This window comes from Mobula hypostoma, chromosome 27, assembly GCF_963921235.1.
Source record: "Mobula hypostoma chromosome 27, sMobHyp1.1, whole genome shotgun sequence".
In the NCBI taxonomy this organism is placed as follows: Eukaryota; Metazoa; Chordata; class Chondrichthyes; order Myliobatiformes; family Myliobatidae; genus Mobula; species Mobula hypostoma.
This window is the reverse complement of record NC_086123.1, coordinates 1,908,814-1,929,334: the sequence shown is the minus strand read 5'-3', so window position 1 is coordinate 1,929,334 and position 20,521 is coordinate 1,908,814. Positions and strand designations below refer to the sequence as shown.

General features: G+C 40.8%; 1 protein-coding gene and 1 long non-coding RNA gene across 9 annotated transcripts in view; one reads left to right on the top strand and one right to left on the bottom strand.

Moving 5' to 3' along the window:
* LOC134338337 (uncharacterized) overlaps nucleotides 1-17,112 on the top strand; it is a 128,956-nt gene extending 111,844 nt beyond the window's left edge. Inside the window, exons 6-9 of one of the 2 annotated variants that reach the window (XR_010016211.1) lie at nucleotides 8,791-8,860; nucleotides 12,976-13,053; nucleotides 13,607-15,008; nucleotides 16,727-17,112. This is a non-coding gene — a long non-coding RNA (uncharacterized LOC134338337). Of the gene's footprint in view, nucleotides 1-8,790; nucleotides 8,861-12,975; nucleotides 13,054-13,606; nucleotides 15,009-16,726 lie in introns of those variants that run through there. The other variant, XR_010016210.1, reaches the window with a different exon arrangement.
* LOC134338336 (apoptosis-inducing factor 3) overlaps nucleotides 15,903-20,521 on the bottom strand; it is a 151,757-nt gene continuing 147,138 nt past the window's right edge. For 6 of the 7 annotated variants that reach the window (XM_063034096.1, XM_063034098.1, XM_063034094.1 and 3 more), the window contains exons 20-21: nucleotides 18,777-18,881; nucleotides 15,905-16,205 (exon numbers count right to left, since the gene is read on the bottom strand). In XM_063034096.1, coding sequence (XP_062890166.1) covers nucleotides 16,166-16,205; nucleotides 18,777-18,881 — 145 coding nt within the window. In that variant the 3' untranslated portion in view covers nucleotides 15,905-16,165. Of the gene's footprint in view, nucleotides 16,206-18,776; nucleotides 18,882-20,521 lie in introns of all 7 variants that reach the window. The other variant, XM_063034100.1, reaches the window with a different exon arrangement.

Genomic DNA, 20,521 nt, shown 5'->3' with positions numbered 1-20,521 from the left:
CGATAAGGACCCTCACCATCCAGGACATGCCCTCTTCTCGCCTGGCGAGCCTGAAGACGCACTCTCAACGTTTTGGGAACAGCTTTTTCCTCTCGGCCATCAGATTTCTGAAAAGCCTGTAAACCCATGAACACTACCTCATTATTTTACTCTTTTTTCACTTTTTATATATTTTTATACAGGTTGTGTATCTCTTATCTGAAATTCTAAAATCTGAAAACCTCCGAAATTCAAAATATTTTTGAGTGCAACATAATGTCACAAATGGAAAATTCCACAAAGTGCTGGAAAGGTTCCCAGGAGATGTGCAGGTCTCTGCATATCACAGGCAGTTCTGAAAAGTGACCTCACATATGTAATGGACAGAAGTTAATGAAACATTGAAAAACACTGCATAAAGTGAAAAATAAAGATCTTGATTGTGTATTGAAAGAATGGATTTGTCAGCATTGGAATGAACATATGCTGCTTAACAGTATGCAGGTCATGAAACAAGCAAAGATCTATATGACGAACTGAAAATTGAAGGTAATTGTAAATATTCAACAGTCTGGTTGCAGGAATTTAAGAAAAGGCATCCATTAAGTATTTAAAGATTTAAAAATACTTTAACAATAAAGCATCTGCTGATCACGAAACAGCAGAAATTTCATTCACAAAATGCTGGAGCAACTCAGCAGGCCAGGCAGCATTTATGGAAAAGAGTAAACATTTGGACATTTTGGGCCGAGATCCATCATCCTCCTGTGATCATCTACTGTGTCCGGTGCTCCCAGTGTGGCCTCCTGTATTTCGGTGAGACTTGACGTAGATTGGGAGTCTACTTCGCTGAGCTCCTACGCTCTGTCCACCAGAAAAAGTGGGATCTCCCCGTGGCCACCCATTTTAATTCCATTTCCCATTCCCATCCCTGTATGTCTATCCATTACCTCCTCTGCTGTCGCGGTGAGGCCACACTCAGGTTGGAGGAGCAAAACCTTATATTCCATCTGGGTCGCCTCCAACCTGATAGCATGAACATTGATTCCTCAAACTTCCGGTAATGCCCCCCCCCCTTTTCCCTGTCTCACCTTATCTCCTTACCTGCCCATCATCTCCCTCTGGTGCTCCACCCCGCTTTTCTTTCTTCCAGGGCTTCTGTCCTCTCCTATTAAATTCCCCTTTCGCCAGTCCTGTATCACTTTCACCAATCAACTTCCCAGCTCTTTACTTCACCTTCTCCTTCCAGGTTTCACCTATCACCTTGTGCTTCACCCTCCCCTTTTAACTTTTAACTCTACTCCTCATCTTTTTTTTCCTCCAGTTCTGCTGAAGGGTTTCGGCCTGAAACGTCAACTGTACACTTTTCCATAGATGCTGCCTAGCCTGCTGAGTTCCTCCAGCATTCTGTGTGTGTGTGTTGCTTGGATATCCAGCATCTGCAGATTTTCTCTTGTTTGAGAAGGATATGGACACTCTGTAGGGGGAAAAGACAAATTAGTCATTTGGTGGGTCCGGTGCCGTACTGTTCAATGTTCTATGCATTTGCTATTGATAGGACAATAGGAGAGGTTTGTTTGTGAATGTATGGTGTGAGCAGTTTAAACAAAATGTGGCTATAATATTCAGCACTGGAGAGCCTGTAGGTTGCAAGGTTCAAGCAGATGTGTAATATTGAGTGCTGTGTTGGAGAAGGTGGTGGAAGCTGCAGTTTGAAGTGTGCAGAGTGGGCGAATTGGGAGATCAAACAGCAGGTCACAGGGTGAATGGCTTTACTTGGTTCCAACAGCTTAGTTATATCATGTGTTGCAAGTGGGCACAAGGTTTAACTGTTCAGCACTGGGGACCCACCTTCTTCCAATTGTCCCCTCCTCCCTCATCACCCAATGAGCTATCAGCTTCTGACAAATCATTGAGATCTGATATAAGCCTTTCCGATTGTCCATACGAGAGTTATGGCTGTTAGTTATCAGTCCACGTGTTTAACTCCCCCTGCACCATCATTGAAAACTAATCAGATTTTACGAATGCTGCTTCACATCTCTAGTCTTCCTTACTGACTCCCTGAGTGAGATAACTCAGGTGAAGAGCTGAATTCGGAAGTATAAGTGCTGGAGGTTTGTAATTAGGTCAAGGCTATTCTATTATTTATTTTCCTCGTGCCTCTTGCAGCTGCTTGGGGAAGAAGGTTTTAATTCTATCATTCGGGAGTAGAATTTAGCCTTGATTTTCAGAGCCACCTGTTACAGCCTTGCTGGTGTTCTGAGAGATCATCTTCAACTTTTCAGCTTTCTTAACAACAGCTTGAGGTGTAAAGCTTCACAGTCAGACTGTGGCTCATGATCTATTGCAACAGGGAAGACTGAGTTTGATGTGCATTTCTAGAATCTATGGGGTACAATTTCTAAAAGTAGAAAGCTGCTGATGGATGACTTGAACAGAAGCACAGAAAATAATTGATTCAGTAGAAACTCTAGGTCAAAGTCAAAGTGCTTCTATTGATATCCAACCTAATTTTCATCCCCTGTGTTAAAAGTAGCAGAAGGATGATTTCTCTGTAATCTGTACATGATAAAATTAACCAACGATGTTGCTTTGTGGAAATATATTAATGACCTATTAAATCAGAAATAAGAAAATCCCTTGCTCCAGAGTGCAGAACTTGTGTACCATGGGGATTATTTGAGGAGAAGCACAGAGATACATTAAAGGGAAACTAGGTAAAAGATGAGAAGAGACATGATAGAGGCATACAAGATATTACGAGGATTAGATAGCGTGGATAGCTAGCGCGTCTTCCCCGGGGCACCACTGCTCAATACAAGAGGACATGGTTTTAAGGTAAGGGGTGAGAAGTTCAAGGGGGATATTAGAGGAAGGTTTTTTACTCAGAGAGTGGTTGGTGCATGGAATGCACTGCCTGAGTCAGTGGTGGAGGCAGTTACACTAGTGAAGTTTAAGAGACTACTAGACAGGTATATGGAGGAATTTAAGGTGGAGGGTTATATGGGAGGCAGGGTTTGAGGGTCAGCACAACATTGTGGGCCGAAGGGCCTGTACTATTCTATGTTCAATGTTCTACGTTAAAAGGATAATGCAGAAGGATGTGCTGATTTGGTTAACTGAATCATTGCTTCACAGAGTAGATGAGATCTGAATCAAATGGATGAAATCTGTAGGGTTGAGAGAACATTTAATGAGAACAGACCGCTGCCTCCTCACAGAGACTATAACAAGCTGACTTGCATTTGATGGGTATCAATGTTCCACTTGATCTTTCACTACCTCATGATATTATTCTATCTTGCCTGGGATTAGCCAGTTGCACAAATGTCAGTGCATTCTGACCTGCAGATGACTCAATGATTTTCATCAGTTGCTGCTTTACTTCCGACAGATGAGGGCTTTTCAGGTGTGGAGATAAAGAGGGCTTGCATCTCTAGCTTGAGTTGAGTGAGGTGGTGTGAATGTGGAGTGGTGGAAAAGATGGACTTGGACCTTGGCTTTAACTCTATGGAGATAGTAAAGCAGGCGTGTCGGAGTGCAGGAGAAGGGAGAAGATCCCAGGTATAGCTGTTCAATGAGATGGTGGGGGTGGGGGGAGAAGAGGGGAGGAGCTAAGGTTCTGTCAGGTGTTGTGGGTGGGGAGCCCAGGGTTGGGAGTCCAAACATCTTCAGATTAGGGTGGTGTCTGAGGTTGGAAAATTACAGTTGTTGAATCCTTATTCAAATTTGGTCAACAGGAGTCAGATTAACCTCAGTTGTGGGGAAGTTCAAGAAACAATCAAGGAATAATTGGGCGATCTTGCAAGGATTCATCGGAGGTATGTTGTTTATAACTGGAAACATAAAATGCTGCAAACACTCAGCAGTTCTGGCTGCATCAATGGTGAGAGAAGCAGAGTTAATGTTTCAGATCAAGTCCCTTTTGTCAGAAAACAGGTTGATTTTAACTTGCTGAGAGAGTGTGAGAGGCAGATGGATAGAACAAAGAGAATATCTCTGATAAAACGAGCCAGGATTGCTGTGGTGAACCCAATGTTTATGAAGCCATCTGTTTAGAGCACAGAACAGATCCACCACAATACCAAATCGAACTAATCCCATCACCCTCAAGTGGCCACTGTCCCTCTCTGTTCCCTGCATTTTCATGTGCCTGTTAAACATCAGTGTGATATCTGCCTCATCACCTCCCCTGGAATTGTGTTCCAGATACTTACCACTTTCTGTGTAAGAAAAAAATCTCTTGCACGTCTGCTTTAAACTTACCCCCTCTCGCCTTAAACCTATGCCCTCCAGTACTTGAAGTTTCTACCATGCATAAGAGACTATGTAACTATGCCGCTCGTAACTATAAACCTGGATTATCTCTCCCCTTGCCTCCAGAGAAGACATTACAAGTCTTCCCAACCTCTCCTTATAGTATATACCCTCCAATCCAGGTATCATCCTGATGAATAACTTCTGCTCCCTCTTCAATGACTCCACATCTGTCCTGTAATGTGGTGACCAGAACTGCACAATAATCTAAATGTGGCCAATCCAAATGTTAATGCAGCTGCAATGTGGTTTGCTGACTTTCATACTCAATGCCTGACAGTGATGGTAAGCAAACCGTACACCTTCTATATCAATCTTATCTACTTGTGTCACCACTTATAGGAACTGTAGAATCAGATTCAGAATCAGGTTTATTATCATGGCATGTGACGTGAAATTTGTTAACTTAGCAGCAACAGTTCAATGCGATACATAATAAAGAAAAGGGGGAAAAATAATAATACATAAGTAAATCAAGTACAGTATACATTGAATAGATTTAAAAAGTGCAAAAATCAGAAATACTGTATATTAAAATAAAAGTGAGGTCATGTCCATTTAGGAATCGGATGGCAGAGGGGAAGAAGCTGTTCCTGAAACACTGAGTGAGTGCCTTCAGGCTTCTGTACTTCCTACCTGATGGTAACAGTGAGAAAAAGGGCATGGTGCTGGAGGTCCTTAATAATGGACGCTGCCTTTCTGAGACACCGCTTCCTGAAGATGTGTCCTGGGTACTTTGTAGGCTAGTACCCAAGGTGGAACTGACTAGATTTACAACCCTCTTCTGTTTTTTCAGTCCTGTGCAGTAGCCCCTCCATATCAGACAGTGTTGCAGCCTGTCAGAAATGCTCTCCACGGTACATCTATAGAAGTTTTTGAGTGTATTTGCTGACGTGCCAAATCTCTTCAAACTCCTAATGAACTACAGCTGGTGTCTTGCTTTCTTTATAACTACTTCAATATGTTGGGACCAGGTTACATCCTCAGAGATCTTGACACCCAGGAATTTGAAACTGCTCATTTTCTCCACTTCTGATCCCTCTATGAGAATTGGTATGTGTTCCTTCGTCTTACCCTTCCTGAAGTCCACAATCAGCTCTTTCGTCTTACTGACATTGAGTGCCAGGTTGTTGCTGCGACACTCCACTAGTTGGCATATCTCGCTCCTGTACGCCCTCTCGTCACCACCTGAAATTCTACCAACAGTGGTTGTTTCGTCAGCAAATTTATAGATGGTATTTGAGCTATGCCTAGCCACACAGTCATGGGTATAGAGAGAGTAGAGCAGTGGGCTAAGCACACACACCAGTGCTGATCATCAGTGAGGATTATATGTTATCACCAATCAGCAGAGAGTGTGGTCTTCCAGTTAGGAAGTGGAGGATCCAATTGCAGACAGAGGTACAGAGGCTCAGGTTGTGTAACTTCTCAATCAAGATTGTGGGAATGATGGTATTAAGTGCTGAGCTATAGTCAACAAACAGCATCCTGACATAGGTGTTTGCGTTGTCCAGGTGGTCTAAAGCCGTGTGGACAGCCATTGAGATTGCGTCTGCCATTGACCTAGTGTGGCGGCAAAATGCAATGGGGTCAGGTCCTTGCTGAGGTTCAGTCTAGTCATGACTAACCTCTCAAAGCATTTCATCACTGTCGATATGAGTGCTACCGGGCAATAGTCATTTAGGCAGCTTACATTATTCTTCTTAGGTACTGGTATGTTGCCTTTTTGAAGCAAGTGGGAACTTGCGCCTGTAGCAGTGTGAGGTTGAAAATGTCCTTGAATACTCCCGCTAGTTGGTTGGTACAGGTTTTCAGAGCCTTAGCAGTACTCCATCAGGTCCTTCCGCCTTGCACGGAACGATATATATGTCCTATGATTCCTCTGTACATCTAAGAGTCTTTCCATTTATTGTATACTTTCCCTCTCAAAGTGCAGCACTTCCTATCATTAATGAGCACTATTAGAGTAAGGATAAAAATGTTAAAGGTTGAAATGTAGGTGAGGGCCAATGCCGAAAGTTGAGGGAAAAAGAATACTGGAATCGTCTGCTCCATCAGTCCGTCATGGAGTCATTGAAAAATGCAACACAGAAACAGACCCCTTGGCCCATCTAGTCTGCCAAACCATTTAAACTGCCAAGTCCCATCGACCTGCACCCAGACCACAGCCATCAGTACCCCGCCCATCTATATACCTATCCAAACTTCTCTTCAACATTGAAATCAAAATCACATCCATCACTTGCACTGACAGCTTGTTCCACACTCTCACCATTCTCTGAGTGAAGAAGTTTCCCTTTAAACATTTCACCTTTCTCCTTTAACCCATGACCTCTAGTTGTAAGCTCACCCAACCTCAGTGGAAAAAGCCTGCTTGCATTTACCCAATCTGTACACCTCATAATCTTGTATACCACTATCAAATCTCCTCTCATTCTTCTATGTTCTAGGGAATAAAATCTTAACCTATTCAGTCTTTCCATATAACTCAGGTCCTCCAGTCTTGGCAACATACTTATAAATTTTCTCTGTACTCTTTCAACCTTATCTTTCCTGTAGGTAGGTGACCAAAATTGCAAACAATACTCCAAATTAGGCCTCACCGCCATCCTACACAACCTCAACATTACATCCCAACTCCTGTACTCAGTACTTTGATCTATGAAGGTCAATGTGCCAAAAGCTTTCTTTATAACCCTATCTACCTATGACACCACTTTCAATGAATTACAGACCTGTATTCTCAGATCCCTTTATTCTACCACACTCGTCAGTGTCCTACCACTCACTGTGCAAGACCTGCTCTGGTTGGTCCTCCCAAAATTCAACACTTGACTGCATTAAATTCCATCAGCCATTTTTTCCAGCTGGTCCAGATCCCGCTGCAAGCTTTGGTAGTCTTATTCATTGTCTAGTACACTCCCAATCTTGGTGTCATCTGCAAATTTGCTCATGCAGTTAACCACTTTATCATCCATGACGTTGATGTAGATGACAAAAAGACAATGGACCCAGCACCGATCCCTGCAGCACTCCACTAGTCACAGGCCTCCAGTCAGAGAGGCAATCATCTATACCAGTCTCTGGCTTCTCCAACAAAGCCAATGTCTGATCCAAGTTACCACCTCATCTTTGTCTATATCTGGATGGCACACTTTAGAAAAGGCGACAGTGCAAAAGAGATAACCAAAATAATTCCAGGGATGAGGCAGGTCAGTTGTCTGGACAAACTGGGGTTATTCCCCTTGGAAATATTATGTGGTGACTTAATAGAGTTACTTAAAACCATAACTGAATGCAATAGGAGAGATGTTTTTCCCACAAGGCTGGGAACTGGGAGACCTCAACTGAAGGTGATTGACAATCGAAGCAAAATTAATATTAATTAAAATACTTCCAGTGAATGGTTAGAGCTGTGGAGATAGAAGAGGGGCAGATTCAGTGGAGCATTCTAGAGGATTAAATTATACTCTAGAAACTATATGAAATTCTACCATTTTAGCCTTTTTATGATGATGATGATAATATTTTCCATATAGATTTAGAGTGATTTAAGATGTATTAGCCATTCACCTAGTGTAGCAAGTATGATTTTTACTTAATACCTAGTAGGAATTACTGCTCACTTACGATTTGCTAAAATTTAAACATTTGCAACAAAAAATTTCTCCACCTGTCAGAATATTGACTCAAAACCCTCTTTTTTTTTCTAAATTCAGAAAACAACATACCAGACTTATTTGACAATTGTGCTAATTATACAGAAAATGCTACAGGCACATTTGTGACATTCAGTGTATAGCTGATATTGCCCAAAATAACAGCACTAGAGACACTGAATCTGACGTCTTTGTAATTCATAATAGTGGAATTGAATTAGTCTTACAGCTGATATAAGTGACTGTCCATTTTAAGTGATTGTGGCTGAATTCCAAGTGAGAGCTTCAATCACTTAAATCTTTTGGAGTCTGAAAGGTAATGGATTTTTTTGATTAGTGCTGAAGTGGTGGAACTTGCTACAGACCTTAATGAAAGCTACCAAACGATCTCCATGATGCATGTTTCTCCTTTGCCAGTGTCAATTCAAAGGGAACCCTGGCCTCCAGCAAGCATGATTTGGTTAATCTTCCTGGGCAGCCATTTCCTTTGAAGAATTTCCAATGACAGCAAACCAGGAAGTGAACAGCATAATTAACTGTACTACAGAACACAAAATATTGACTGACATGTAATTTATGATTATGGAAGAATCTTAAATCTAATGAAAAAAAATTCCATTCTATTTCAAAATATTTTTTGGGGAGAATTCGTAGTTCAACATTGGAGAGTTTACTAGTCTGTATTTATAGCTTGTACTGCCTTTGAAGGTTCAGCATTGAAGTAATCAAGAACTTCACTCACAGCTCATGAAACAAGTCACATAATTTTTGTGGTATTTTGCAGTAAGAATATGTCATTAATTTCTCATCAAATAATTGATTTGTTAAATAGGATTTAATGGAGTGGAGCATCTGGGGCACAGGAAATCACTGACTGTGGCTACTGGACCCCACATTTAATGGTGAGTGAACATAATCAGGTGTAGTTGCAGTGGGAGTGAAAGCTGACATTTTCAACCAGAAACCATAATATTTTCATACACTTCGTACAGGTTAAAGTCAACAGTTGTGTACAGCTCAGTTTTTCCTTTCAGGAGCCAAGCACAATTCTCCCAACTGAGCTGTATAAATGTGTCACCTGGACTCTTTCAACCTTCGCTGTGCCCAAGGACGTGGGAATAGGGGGGAAATCCTTATAACTCCGTTCGGGGGTGAAGGAAGCCTCATGTGCAGCAGCTTGTCAAAGGCTTCTGAAAATCTTAGTAAACAATATCCAATGACTCACGTTTGTCTATCCAGCCTGTTATTTCCTCAAAGAGTTCCAGCAGATTTGTCAAGCAAGATTTCCCCTTAGAGTCATAGTGAAGCACAGCATAGAAGCAGGCCATTTGGCCCATCTAGTCCATTCCAAAACCTTTTAAAATGCCTATGCCCATCGATTTGCATAGGGACCATAGCCCTCCAAATACTTATTCAAACTTCCCTTAGACACCGAAATTGAGCTTGCATGTACCTCTCGTGCTGACAGTTCATTTCACACTTTCATGACCCCCCAAAGAACATTCTTCTCATATTCCCTTTAAACTTTTCTCCTTTCACCTTTAACCCATGACCTCTGGTTATAGTCCCACCCAACCTCAGTGGAAAAAGCCAGCTGGTATTTACCCTATCTATACCCCTCATAATTTTGTATGCCTCTATCAAATCTCCTCTCAATCTTCAATGCTGTAAGGAATACAGTCCTCACCTATTCAATCTTTTCTTATAATAGGTCCTCCAGACCTGGCAAAATCTTTGTAAATTTTCTCTGTACTCTTCCAACCTTGTTTACATCTTTTGTGTAGGTAGATGACCAAAACTGCACACAATACTCCAAATTAGGCCTAACTAATGTCTTAAACAACTTCAACACTACATCCCATCTCCTGTACTCAGTACATTGATTTATGAAGGCTAATCTGCTAAAGGTTTTCTCTATGACCCTATCTACATGTGATACCACTTTTAATAAATTATGGACCTGTTTTCCCAGATTCCCTTGTTCTACCACAATCCTCAGTGCCCTGCCGTTCAGTGTGTGAGACCTATCCTGATTGGTCCTACCAAAGTGCAAAATCTTGCACTTCTCTGCATTAAATTCCATCAGCCATTTTTCAGCCCTATTTTCCAGCTGATGGCCTTCCTTGCTGGCCACTACACCCTCAATCTTGGTGTCATCTGCAAATTTACTGATCTAGTTAACAACATTATTAACCAGATCCCTTCAGCACTCCACTAGTCACAGGCTGCTAGTCAGAGAGGCAACCATCTATACCACTCTGTGGCTTTTCCCACAAAGCCAATGTCTAATCCAATTTACTACCTCATTTTGAATGCTAAGTGACTGAACCTTCTTGACTAACCTCTCATGCGAGATCTTGTTAAATACCTTGCTAACGTCCCTGTAGACAACATCCACTGTCTTGCCTTCATCCACTTTCCTGGTAACTTCCTGGAAAAACTCTATAACTTTGGTTAGATATGATCTACGACACAAAATGCCATGCTGTCTATCCTTAATCAGTCCATGTCTATCCAAATTCTGCTTCACCTCGTCTGCTAGAGGAATTTCATGCCTTCTTTTAGCCCTCCTGATTTCTTCCTTCTATTTCTTATACTGCATAAGCACCTCATTTGTTCCTACTTGCCTATACTCCTTTTTTTCCCTCTTAATCAGGGCCTCAATATCTCTTGAAAACCAAAGTCCCCTATTACTGTTATATTTACTTTTTATTCTGACAGGCGCATACAAGCTTTGTATTCTCAAAATTTTGCTTTTGAAGGCCACACGGTTACCATGTACGTCATTGCTAGGAAGCAGCCTGCCTCAATCCATAGGTGTCAAATCATTTCTGATGCCATCAAAATTGGCCTTTCTCCAACTTAGAATCTCAACCTGTGACTAGAGCCATCTTTTTGTATGTTACTTTGAAACTAATGGCATTGTGTTCACTGAATGAAAAGTGTTCCCCTACACAAACTTCTGTTGCTTGCCCTGTCTCATTCCGTAGTAGCAGATCCAGTATTACATGCTCTCTTGTTGGGACTTATACATACTGATGAAGAAAACTTTCCTGAACACATATGTCAAACTCTATCCCATCAAGCCCTTTTACAGTATGGGATTTCCAGTCCTATATTATATGCTCTCTCTTTTGCTTTTATGCTGTCTTTGACTTTCCTTGTAAACCACGGTTGCCTCATCCTCCCTTTAGAGCTTTAGAGTATTATTTTTCTTTAGGATATATCTATCCTGCACCTTCCAAATTGTCCCCAGAAACTCCAGCCATTGCTATTCTACTGTCATCTCTGCTAGTGTCCCCGTTGAATCAACTTTGGCCAGCTCTTCTCTCATCTGTAGTTCCCTTTACTCTACTGTAATACTGATACATCTGATTTTAGCTTCTCCCTCTCTAACTACAGGATGAATTCTATCATATTATGATCACTTACACCAGTGAGCTAGATCACTTGGAGGTTGAAAGGATTCTTTCAAGATTGAATGCAGCCCATGGGCACTGACAGTAGTCCCAGTAGCTAAGAAGAATGTGTCTGTCAGGATCTGTGTTGATTTTAAAGTCACTATCAACCCAGGACTGAAAGTAGATCAATACCCTCTTTCTGGGATAGAGGATATCTTTACAAATCTTTCTGGAGGACAACACTTCAGCAATGTGGAGTTAGCAGAAGCCTTCAAGTAGCATCTGCACCTGAAGTCTGGCAGAAATCTATGGACTAGATGCTGCAATAGTTTTACCAGGCACTCAGTTTTACCTGGATAGCAAGGAGCATCTCCAAAATCTCAAGGCGGTGTTTAAAAGATTAGAAAATTATGGACTCTGAGCAGGCGGCAAAGCAAAGCATTACCAACTGTGGTCATACCATCGAAGCACAAGGATTACACAAGTGTGCCCAAAAAATTCAAGCAGTGGTGGAAGCTACGTGTCACAGTTGTCCTTGTTAGGATTTATCAATTACTATAATAGAATCAGTACAGATCAGGAAGAAATAACCATGGACAAAGTAGCGCTTTCCAAAAGGTAAAGGAAATAATGACGTCAGGCACTGTACTCACACATCATGATCCACACCGTCCGGTGAAGCTTGTCCTCAGGCAGATATTCATCTGCCAAATCATCCTATTCTTGCCCTCAGTGGAGCATGGCACAGGTAGGAATCCAGAGATTACTTCCCTTGAGGTCCTGCTTTGTAGCTTTCTACCTAACTTCCTATATTCTCTCTTCAGGACCTTATTCCTTTTCCTACCTATGTCATTGGTACCAATGTGTAGCATGACTCTGGCTGTTTATCCTCCCCCCTTAGAATGCTGTGGACCTGATTGGAGACATCCCTGACTCTGACCCCTTGGGAAGCAACATACTATGCGTGTGTCTCTTTCACATTCACAGAATCTCCTGTCTGCTCCTTTTTATTGGCCTTGGCCAAGTGCCTAAAGGCTGTTATGAATGAAGCCTGCTGAAAAGCCCCCAAAGCCCCCAAATTCTTTATAAATCTCGTGCCACCTCAACCAAACAGTTGACAACCAAGCAAGCAGGTATCTTTGCAGCACTGTATGCACTTTGCTATTTTAAAGAGACTTGTGTATTAACCTATTCTGTGTAAAGAATTTGTCATCCATGTAACTAATTGCCCCAGCTCAACTCACCATGGAATCTTACTAGTGAACAACAAAGAGGCATTTCATCCTTTGGGTCATTTCTTGCAGGTGCTCTAATTTACTGTAGTACCTCTCACTCATTATTGGGGCATAGCTAGGTTTGTTAAGAAACATTTATTCCACCTTTGAGGCACTGTAGTCAAAAAATTATGTCAGTTACACCAGCCATTATTGTTGGCTTTGATTAAACTTGTGGTATCTGGGGAAAGCATGTTATTTATCTGGACAGTCACGGGTGTAATTTAGCACAGACTCTCACCAATGAAATAGTTTGTAGGAGTGCTCCAACCCAACTTGCCCTCTGAAAGCAACTTTAAGGACCCGAGTATACTAACATGCTCAATGCATCACCTTCTCCAGATCCTAAATGAACCAGACCTATTAAAGGAATCCTAGACCTGAGTTCCTTCACTCTTCGGGATACTTGGATCAACTGAGGTAAGAAAAATATTCCACCTGAGCTTCAGGAATTATCACAATAAAGGACTTCACCCTTAACTGAGCAGTGCATTCTCGGAAACTTGCCATGATGAGACAAAGCTAATTTAAGTCTACCTGGTTTTACGCTCTATTGAAGATGGAGTGTAAAGCTAACTGATCCTATATCTACATTTAATCTTCTTTTGAAAGCAGTCTGTAAAGATAATTTGTCATGATTGGGATTTTTAAAGTATTTCTCATTCCAAAATGATGATTGTGAATATTGTGAGTTGTACTCCCAATCCAATCAAAGTTAAATCAATGTTATTTTATAATATTCATCACTTGGATCCATTTACTAGAACACTTATGTTTATACTGGAGTTAATGGAATTGAATCCATCAAGGTGAGTACAACCAGCAGGCTTTGCTGAAATGGGTGAATTGCTCTCCCATGTTCCTCAGCAACAATCAATACTCTAGGAAAAATAAACCATTAAATTGAAATCTTATCTAAAATCACATTTTCTTACACTGTTAATTACGTTAATTTTTATGTTTTTATTTAAAGATACAGCATGGTATCAGGCCTTCCCAGCCCAACAAGCCCATTTACACCATGTGACCAATTAACCCGTCTATCTTTGGACTGTGGGAGGAAACCAGAGCACCCAGAGGAAACCCCTGTGATCACAGTGAGAACATACAAGCTCCTTACAGACAGTGGCAGAATTGAAGTTGGATCACTGGCCCAGTAATAGCATTATGCTAACCACTATACTGCTTGCCACCCTTTCAATTTTCATTGAAGGCAGGTTTTTAAAAAAATTCTATGATTTCAACCTCTGTGAACAGTAATATTTCTGAATATTTGAAGAGTTACAATGTGAATTTAAGCCACACAGTGCAGGCTGCTGTGATGCAGATTAATTAGCTGAAGGTATTATTCAGAAGCTAAAGAATACAGTCCCCTGCAATAACATGTCTCACTGAATATTGAAACTGTAGGTGATAGTTTTAATCTTAAATTTGTCTGTAGATTTTCTGACCTTGGATATGCTAATACATTTTTTGCATTAAATATTGTATGTTTGTCATTTCTATGGTCACTGCTTGAATTTATATCAGAATGTTGCATTATCAACAAAATATCCAAAGGAGTATTTGTCAATGAATTATTGGCAATATACTGAAGAGAAAACAGACTTACCTGTGATTGTTTACTAGTACTGGGTATAAGCTACCAACCGAACATCTCCCAATCCAGATCCACAGCTCCCTATCAGCCCCTGAATAATGGCTTGTTTATGCTTTCTCTATGCCTGTGGCTTTATCCGGAGTTTAAGTGAAAAGGTGGACCGAATCAAACGTAAACATAGTGGACGGTGGGGCAGGACCAAAGAAGTGCAGTTTTTGCTTTACTTGTTTTTGTTATTTTGCTCCTCATAATTTGAGTAGAATTTAAAGATTTCTCCAAGGAACATAAAGCCCTTTCAGAAATAAAAATGTATGATGGATGTAATTGCACTCCCCTATTCATTCCACAACACACCCATCATTGGAGCTATATTCTTTTCCTCAATAGAATAACAGAATGGAGAAATTTCAGCTTCAGTTTAGGCTGTTTTCCCCTTACAGTGCTACTTGTGTTGTCCTTGTTTCATAATTCACGATCAATTTACTTTCCCTCAGGGTAAGCCCAGTTAATGTCAATAGAGTAATGTTACCAACCTTGGTGCTTATGGCAGAGATTTTTTTTTGCATTAGTGTGCAATATGATTTCTCCAGAAGCTGAATGTGCTTCTGTTTTTTTGAGGGAAAGTCAGATCTCAAACCATTATTGTGTAATTCCTCATGTTAACATGCTATTGTGCATTTAGGTTATTAAGAACGGAGAGTGGTTATATCTTGAAGAAACTCATCCTGGTATTTCAGATGTCCGAAGGCTCGATGGCAATGACAAATGCCTCAAGGTGAGATGAAGGAAGAGCAGGACTTTATTTTTAAGGCAGAGAGAGATAGATAGATACTTGATAAACAGGTCAATGAAAGGTAACTAACAGCACATAAACACAGTCCTGATAGGGTCTCGGCCCAAATCAGTGAGTGTTTATTTCTTTCCATAGATGCTGCCTAACCTGCTGAGCATCTCTGGCATTTTGTGTGTATTACTTAATAGCATGCTTGTGGGGGTCAAATGGCCTATTTGTGCTACTTACTTGTCCATCTGTTACTTTAGCACTGAAACTTAACAACCATGTATTTTGTTGTTTATCTCTGTTCTGTTTTCCACCTCATGGCTACAGGTTCACTAGTCATTGAAATAGAAGTCGTACAAGATTTGTCTTTAACAGAATTCCAAATGATTAGAGTAATTGCATTACAAAATTACCAGGTTTTGCCAGGCCCACTCCTTTTTATTGTGTTAGATGCTGAAACATGCTTGCCAAGATCAGCAGATGTACTGCCAAAGGAACATAATGTCAGAAAACCACATACAGGACCTATTCTTCTTAAAAAATTAGATTTCTCATTATTGCTTAACAGATTTAATGGAAGTCACACCAGTCTTTTTAGATGATCAATGTGTAAGAATCTTCTCTGAGTTACTCTATGGCCACCAGTTCCTCAATACAGCAAGCCATGGTCTCAACACAGCTGGTCGCTCTCATCATGAGCAGGGTGAAACATGCAGCACGGGCCATGTTCAGGATTGGGTCAAGGGTGTAGGAAGGGGCACAGGTGAAAATAGACCTGGTATCCTTCGCCTCCGTTGCCACACTTGAGTAAGAAACTGCTTTGTTTTCTTCTTACTACATTGTTGTATTTAATGAGCCTTCATGCGTTGTGAAACACTGAGCTGCAAGGATGCCCCCCCCCGCCCCCCCGCTCATTATAGGTATTCCTATCATTTAAAATTAGGAACAATGACCTTGGTTCAAGAAAGGGGCTTGACCATTTGTACTAAAGTGCGTGCTTCTAACCTCTCCCATTGTATTTGCCCCACCATCCCTCTCAGCACAGCACAACATACTGCTGGTGAGTTTGTGCTGCAGAAAGGATTGTCCAACTGAGCCGCCAAGATCTGTTCCAAGTAGTGGCATTGCACAGGACTCTTTGGCAGTCTCCACTATGTACCTTTGCCAAAGAGCCAAGACATATCACCGGTCCTGAAAGAAAAGAGAAACACCATTGTAGAGTTCGCCTCGTATAGTCATTATCTTAAGTGCATCTAGAATCTCTGTGCAGGATATGCTGAAGTACTAGAGGAGGAAATAAAAGTTTGCCTGAGATACTGTAAAGAACTGATGATGTCCGGGGTTCAATTGTACTATGTTCACCATTGAGTTATGAGGTTGTGGATTCAAGGCTTATTCTAAGTACTTGAATGAATAACCAGACAAGCACTATAATGCAATTTTGAAAGGATGTTGCACTTTTGGAGACCCCACCCTTCAGATAAGAAGTTATGGAATAAGCAAATAGATGTGGGCATGATTTTGTTATGGACATGGGTTTTGGATACTCCTTGCTAACACATTGACTGCTGCAACAAATATGGCTATAATAAACTGGTGTTAATTTAATCCAGGCTCATTGATTTTCCAACATCCTCCCAAGATAATTTAAAATACCTATAGTGTCAGCCAGAACTCAATAACCAGACTGTGTTTTCACTCCCGACTTGAAGAATTCAAGGACTGGAAGCCGGTTTGCGAAAAGAAACTTTCTTCAAGATAAACCATCTACTTGAAAGATGAAGGGGAGAAATGTGAGTTGATTGCTAAAACTTGCTTGCTAGTTTGAGAATAGTCTGCAGTTTGGGAGGTGTGGGCAGTCTCCAGTGAAATTTGGAGCTGCCTTGTGAAGTCAACAAAACTTAAAAGACTGTGTACCTTGTTATTGTGACTGCCAAACAACTTCTGTTTGATGGTCCTGGGAAGACTTAAAAGTTTGAATTTCACTTTAGATGTCATTAATGAGACATGCCTGAAAACACTGGATATAGTAATGTTTAATGCAGAGCAGGAATGTCCTGTCCATGTTTGATTTTATCCAGAAACTAGCACTCATGCCATTTGCTCCAGCTTTTATCAATTCAAAATCAGATAGAACTGAAATATTTGCACTATGTGATCTAATTTTTAGGCAAATGTTGTGAATCTGAGTACAATTGACAACTGATATTAGCACACTCAGCCAAGACAGCTTAGGCAAATATTTTCTCCAAAATATCTAACTAAATAGCTCATATCATTGACCTTGTAACAGGTGCTACTTGTAACTTAAAAGACAAAGAAATTACTGGGCAAAATTTCATGCACATAAACTGTGTACAAACATGCAACAGTTGAAATAACAGCAAATGATTCATCAGAGGCTGTATCTTCCCAGAACTGGCTATACTTTAGTCAATGGGTGAATGGGAGGTCACATAAAAGAATAAAACTCTCCACTACCTACCGGCCACGATGTACAAATATCCTTAAGATTGAGAGCACGATGGGGCGGGGGATGGGAAGAAGGGGAGAGATACATTGAGGTGAGTATTGGGTGACCACTTATTATAACAGCTAAACCACCCAACGTCCCGTACACCCTTTCTGTATGCAAGACCTCTTGATCTGGCCTTTGCAATGTTGCACATTGCATCTAGAAAGCTGCCCATATTTCTATCTCTTGCAATGAGTAATAAACACTAAATGCGGGAGGAATTCAGAAGGATAGATAGCATCAATGGAGAGGAATGAACAGTCAAAGCTTCAAGTAGAGACCCTTCATCAGGGGTGGAAAGGAGGGGGGAGAAGAAGCCAGGATATGGGGGGAGGGGAAAGAGTTCATGTTGACAAGTGATAGGTGAAACCAGGTGAGGAGAAGGGGGTTGAAGTGGGAAGCTGAGAGGAGATGGGTGGAAGAGGTAAAGGACTGAAGAAAAAGGAATCTGACAGGAGAGGTGAGTAAACCATAGGAGAAAATGAGGAGCGTACTAAAGGTAATGGGCAGGTGAGGAGAAGAGAAGAGGTAGGAGGGGAGTCAGATTGGGTAATGGAAAAAGAGAGAAGGGGGGAAATTATTAGAAGCTAGAAAGGTTGATGATCATGAGTTATCTATATCATAGACTGATAAAAGTACCATCTAAAACTGATGAACTACAAAAAGATGGATGGTCTCTGCAGCTTAGGCAATTCAATCATGATGGCTCATCCATCAGAATTTAAGCACTACCTGTCCACCAGAAACAGTGCAACTTCCTGAGGAAGATGAGGAAATAGCATGTTAAACATTTGGTGTAAATTAGTGGGAAGATTCTCAACAACCATCAGACACAATCCACTTCTTTCATACCTTTTTTGGCTTGGGAGTTGGAACAGGCATAACAGTGAGCCAATGAAGAATTAAAGAAGAAAAAATGTTCGTTTAGCATACAACAATGCAAAGTAAGAAGCTTTGCCTTTTAAATTCTGCTGGGACTCAGCCTGAGTGGAGAGATGAGAGAAGGATGTGAAGGACATCACCTGAAATGAAGCTTGTGATTTCACATTGACTATCTACTCTGCAGCTAACCTACAGAAGTAGTGTGGCAGTGCTTAAACAAAAAAATAAATGTCTTGGCTCTACTCATTTCAAAATGTTGTGCAAATGGTTGCAAACATGAGAGTTTCAGGATATAATTTTTTGCTCATATCCCAGTCTGCAGTCTCCACCTCTCACACTCCCAGAGCTACTGTAATGTTACTTACTCGACATCCCTCTTCTTGATAGTCCTCCCGGATGCCATGACCTCTGCTACTTTGGACACAATAGGGTCATAGTTCATGCTTGACACCGCAATGACCTCATCACTCCTGGAGAACATGGAAGACAAGCTTAAAGTAATGTTCTTTATTAATTATCATTTTGCTTCGTGAAATGTCAGAGTGCATAAAATATATGAAGGTTCAAAGATAATGAAAAAAATGAAACATAATGTACCATCAGTTTACCTATCCTAGTTCTAACTAACAATCAGCAGCATAGCTGGCAGGCTCTCATTTTCAAAGTCAACTAGGCAAAAGTGAACAAATAAATTTTGGTCTGAATTACTAAGGGAAATGTAGGATTCTTATACCTGAAGTCTAGTGAAAGATCCAATAGCTGCTGTTCAAGCAGTTATTAGGGTTGTATTCCCAGCTGTATGCACTGTATGTGCACCACTTAATCATGCTGGCTTTTTAAAAATATTATCATAGCCTTATGCCAATCAATTTGGACGTCTTGGAGCTATTAATGATCAATTGATTGTCCAACAAAATTTAACGGGACTGAGGGCTAATCATTCAGCAAAGAGTGAGGGAATGTTGGAGTGACTGACACTATGGATTACTCAAATTTGCAGGTATGAGACTCCAGTTCCTGGAGGTTCAGGGCAAAAGGTATAATGTCCTACAATTGTTTTTGTCAGAAGCTGCAGCAATTCTAAGCTTACTAGAATTTAGAATTAGTGGTGATTTTATTGAAACATAAAATCCTACGGGCATTTGACAGAATAAATTATGACAGCATGTTTCCCCTCGTGAAGAAATCTAAGATTGTCGGAAAAACTGACTCTAAAGAAGCTACACACACAAAATGCTGGAGGAGCTCAGCAGACCAGGCAGCATCTATGGAAAAGAGTAAACAGTTAACATTTCATTCAGGACCCTAAAGAGGCTGCCCATTTAGGAAAAGATGAAAGGATTTCTTTCCTCAGTGGGCTGTGGATCTTTGGAGACTAAGTCACCGAATACATATACCCAAGAGAAGACAGGTTTCTGGATTGTAGAGGAAGTGAAGGGGTAGGGGGCACAGACAAAAAAAGTGTTGGGACTGAGATTAGAAACTCTGTGATCTTATTTTTAGGCAGAAGAGATATGAAGGGTTTAAAACAAACTGCTGAAGAAACTTAGCAGGTCAAGGTGTATCAAGGGCTGTATGGCCTGCAAGCGCACCTATTTCCCATGTTCTTTTGTTTCAAAAGAACTTTTTAGTGAATGTGGAAATTGCTGGAAATTGGAATAATAATAATTGAACTGTACAACATTTGCTTGTGTAGTATCATAGATCACTGTTAACTCAGGGAAAGCAAGACATAGCTTGTGCCCTGAGATACAGCAGTGAGTCATTTCCACTCATATTGATCGCAGGCAATTGGAATAATAATAGTTAAATTGTGTATCATTTGTTGGTACAGCTTGTGCAGTATCGTAGATCAGTATTAACTCAGAGACACAGCTTCTGCTCTGAGATACAGCAATGAGCCATTTCCACTACATACTGACTTTCTGATCAGCACTTAATTGCATCACTGCTCTTGTGGTGGGAAGGCTACCAAGATGTCAAAGGATGAATTGCTTGACTGGAGGGGAAGAAATATAACAGCTGTCTTCTTGTGTGGGTGTGCTTTAGAGAAACAACACACTTGTGTTCTTTTATGTGCATTCATGTGTATATGTATGTTTATATGTTT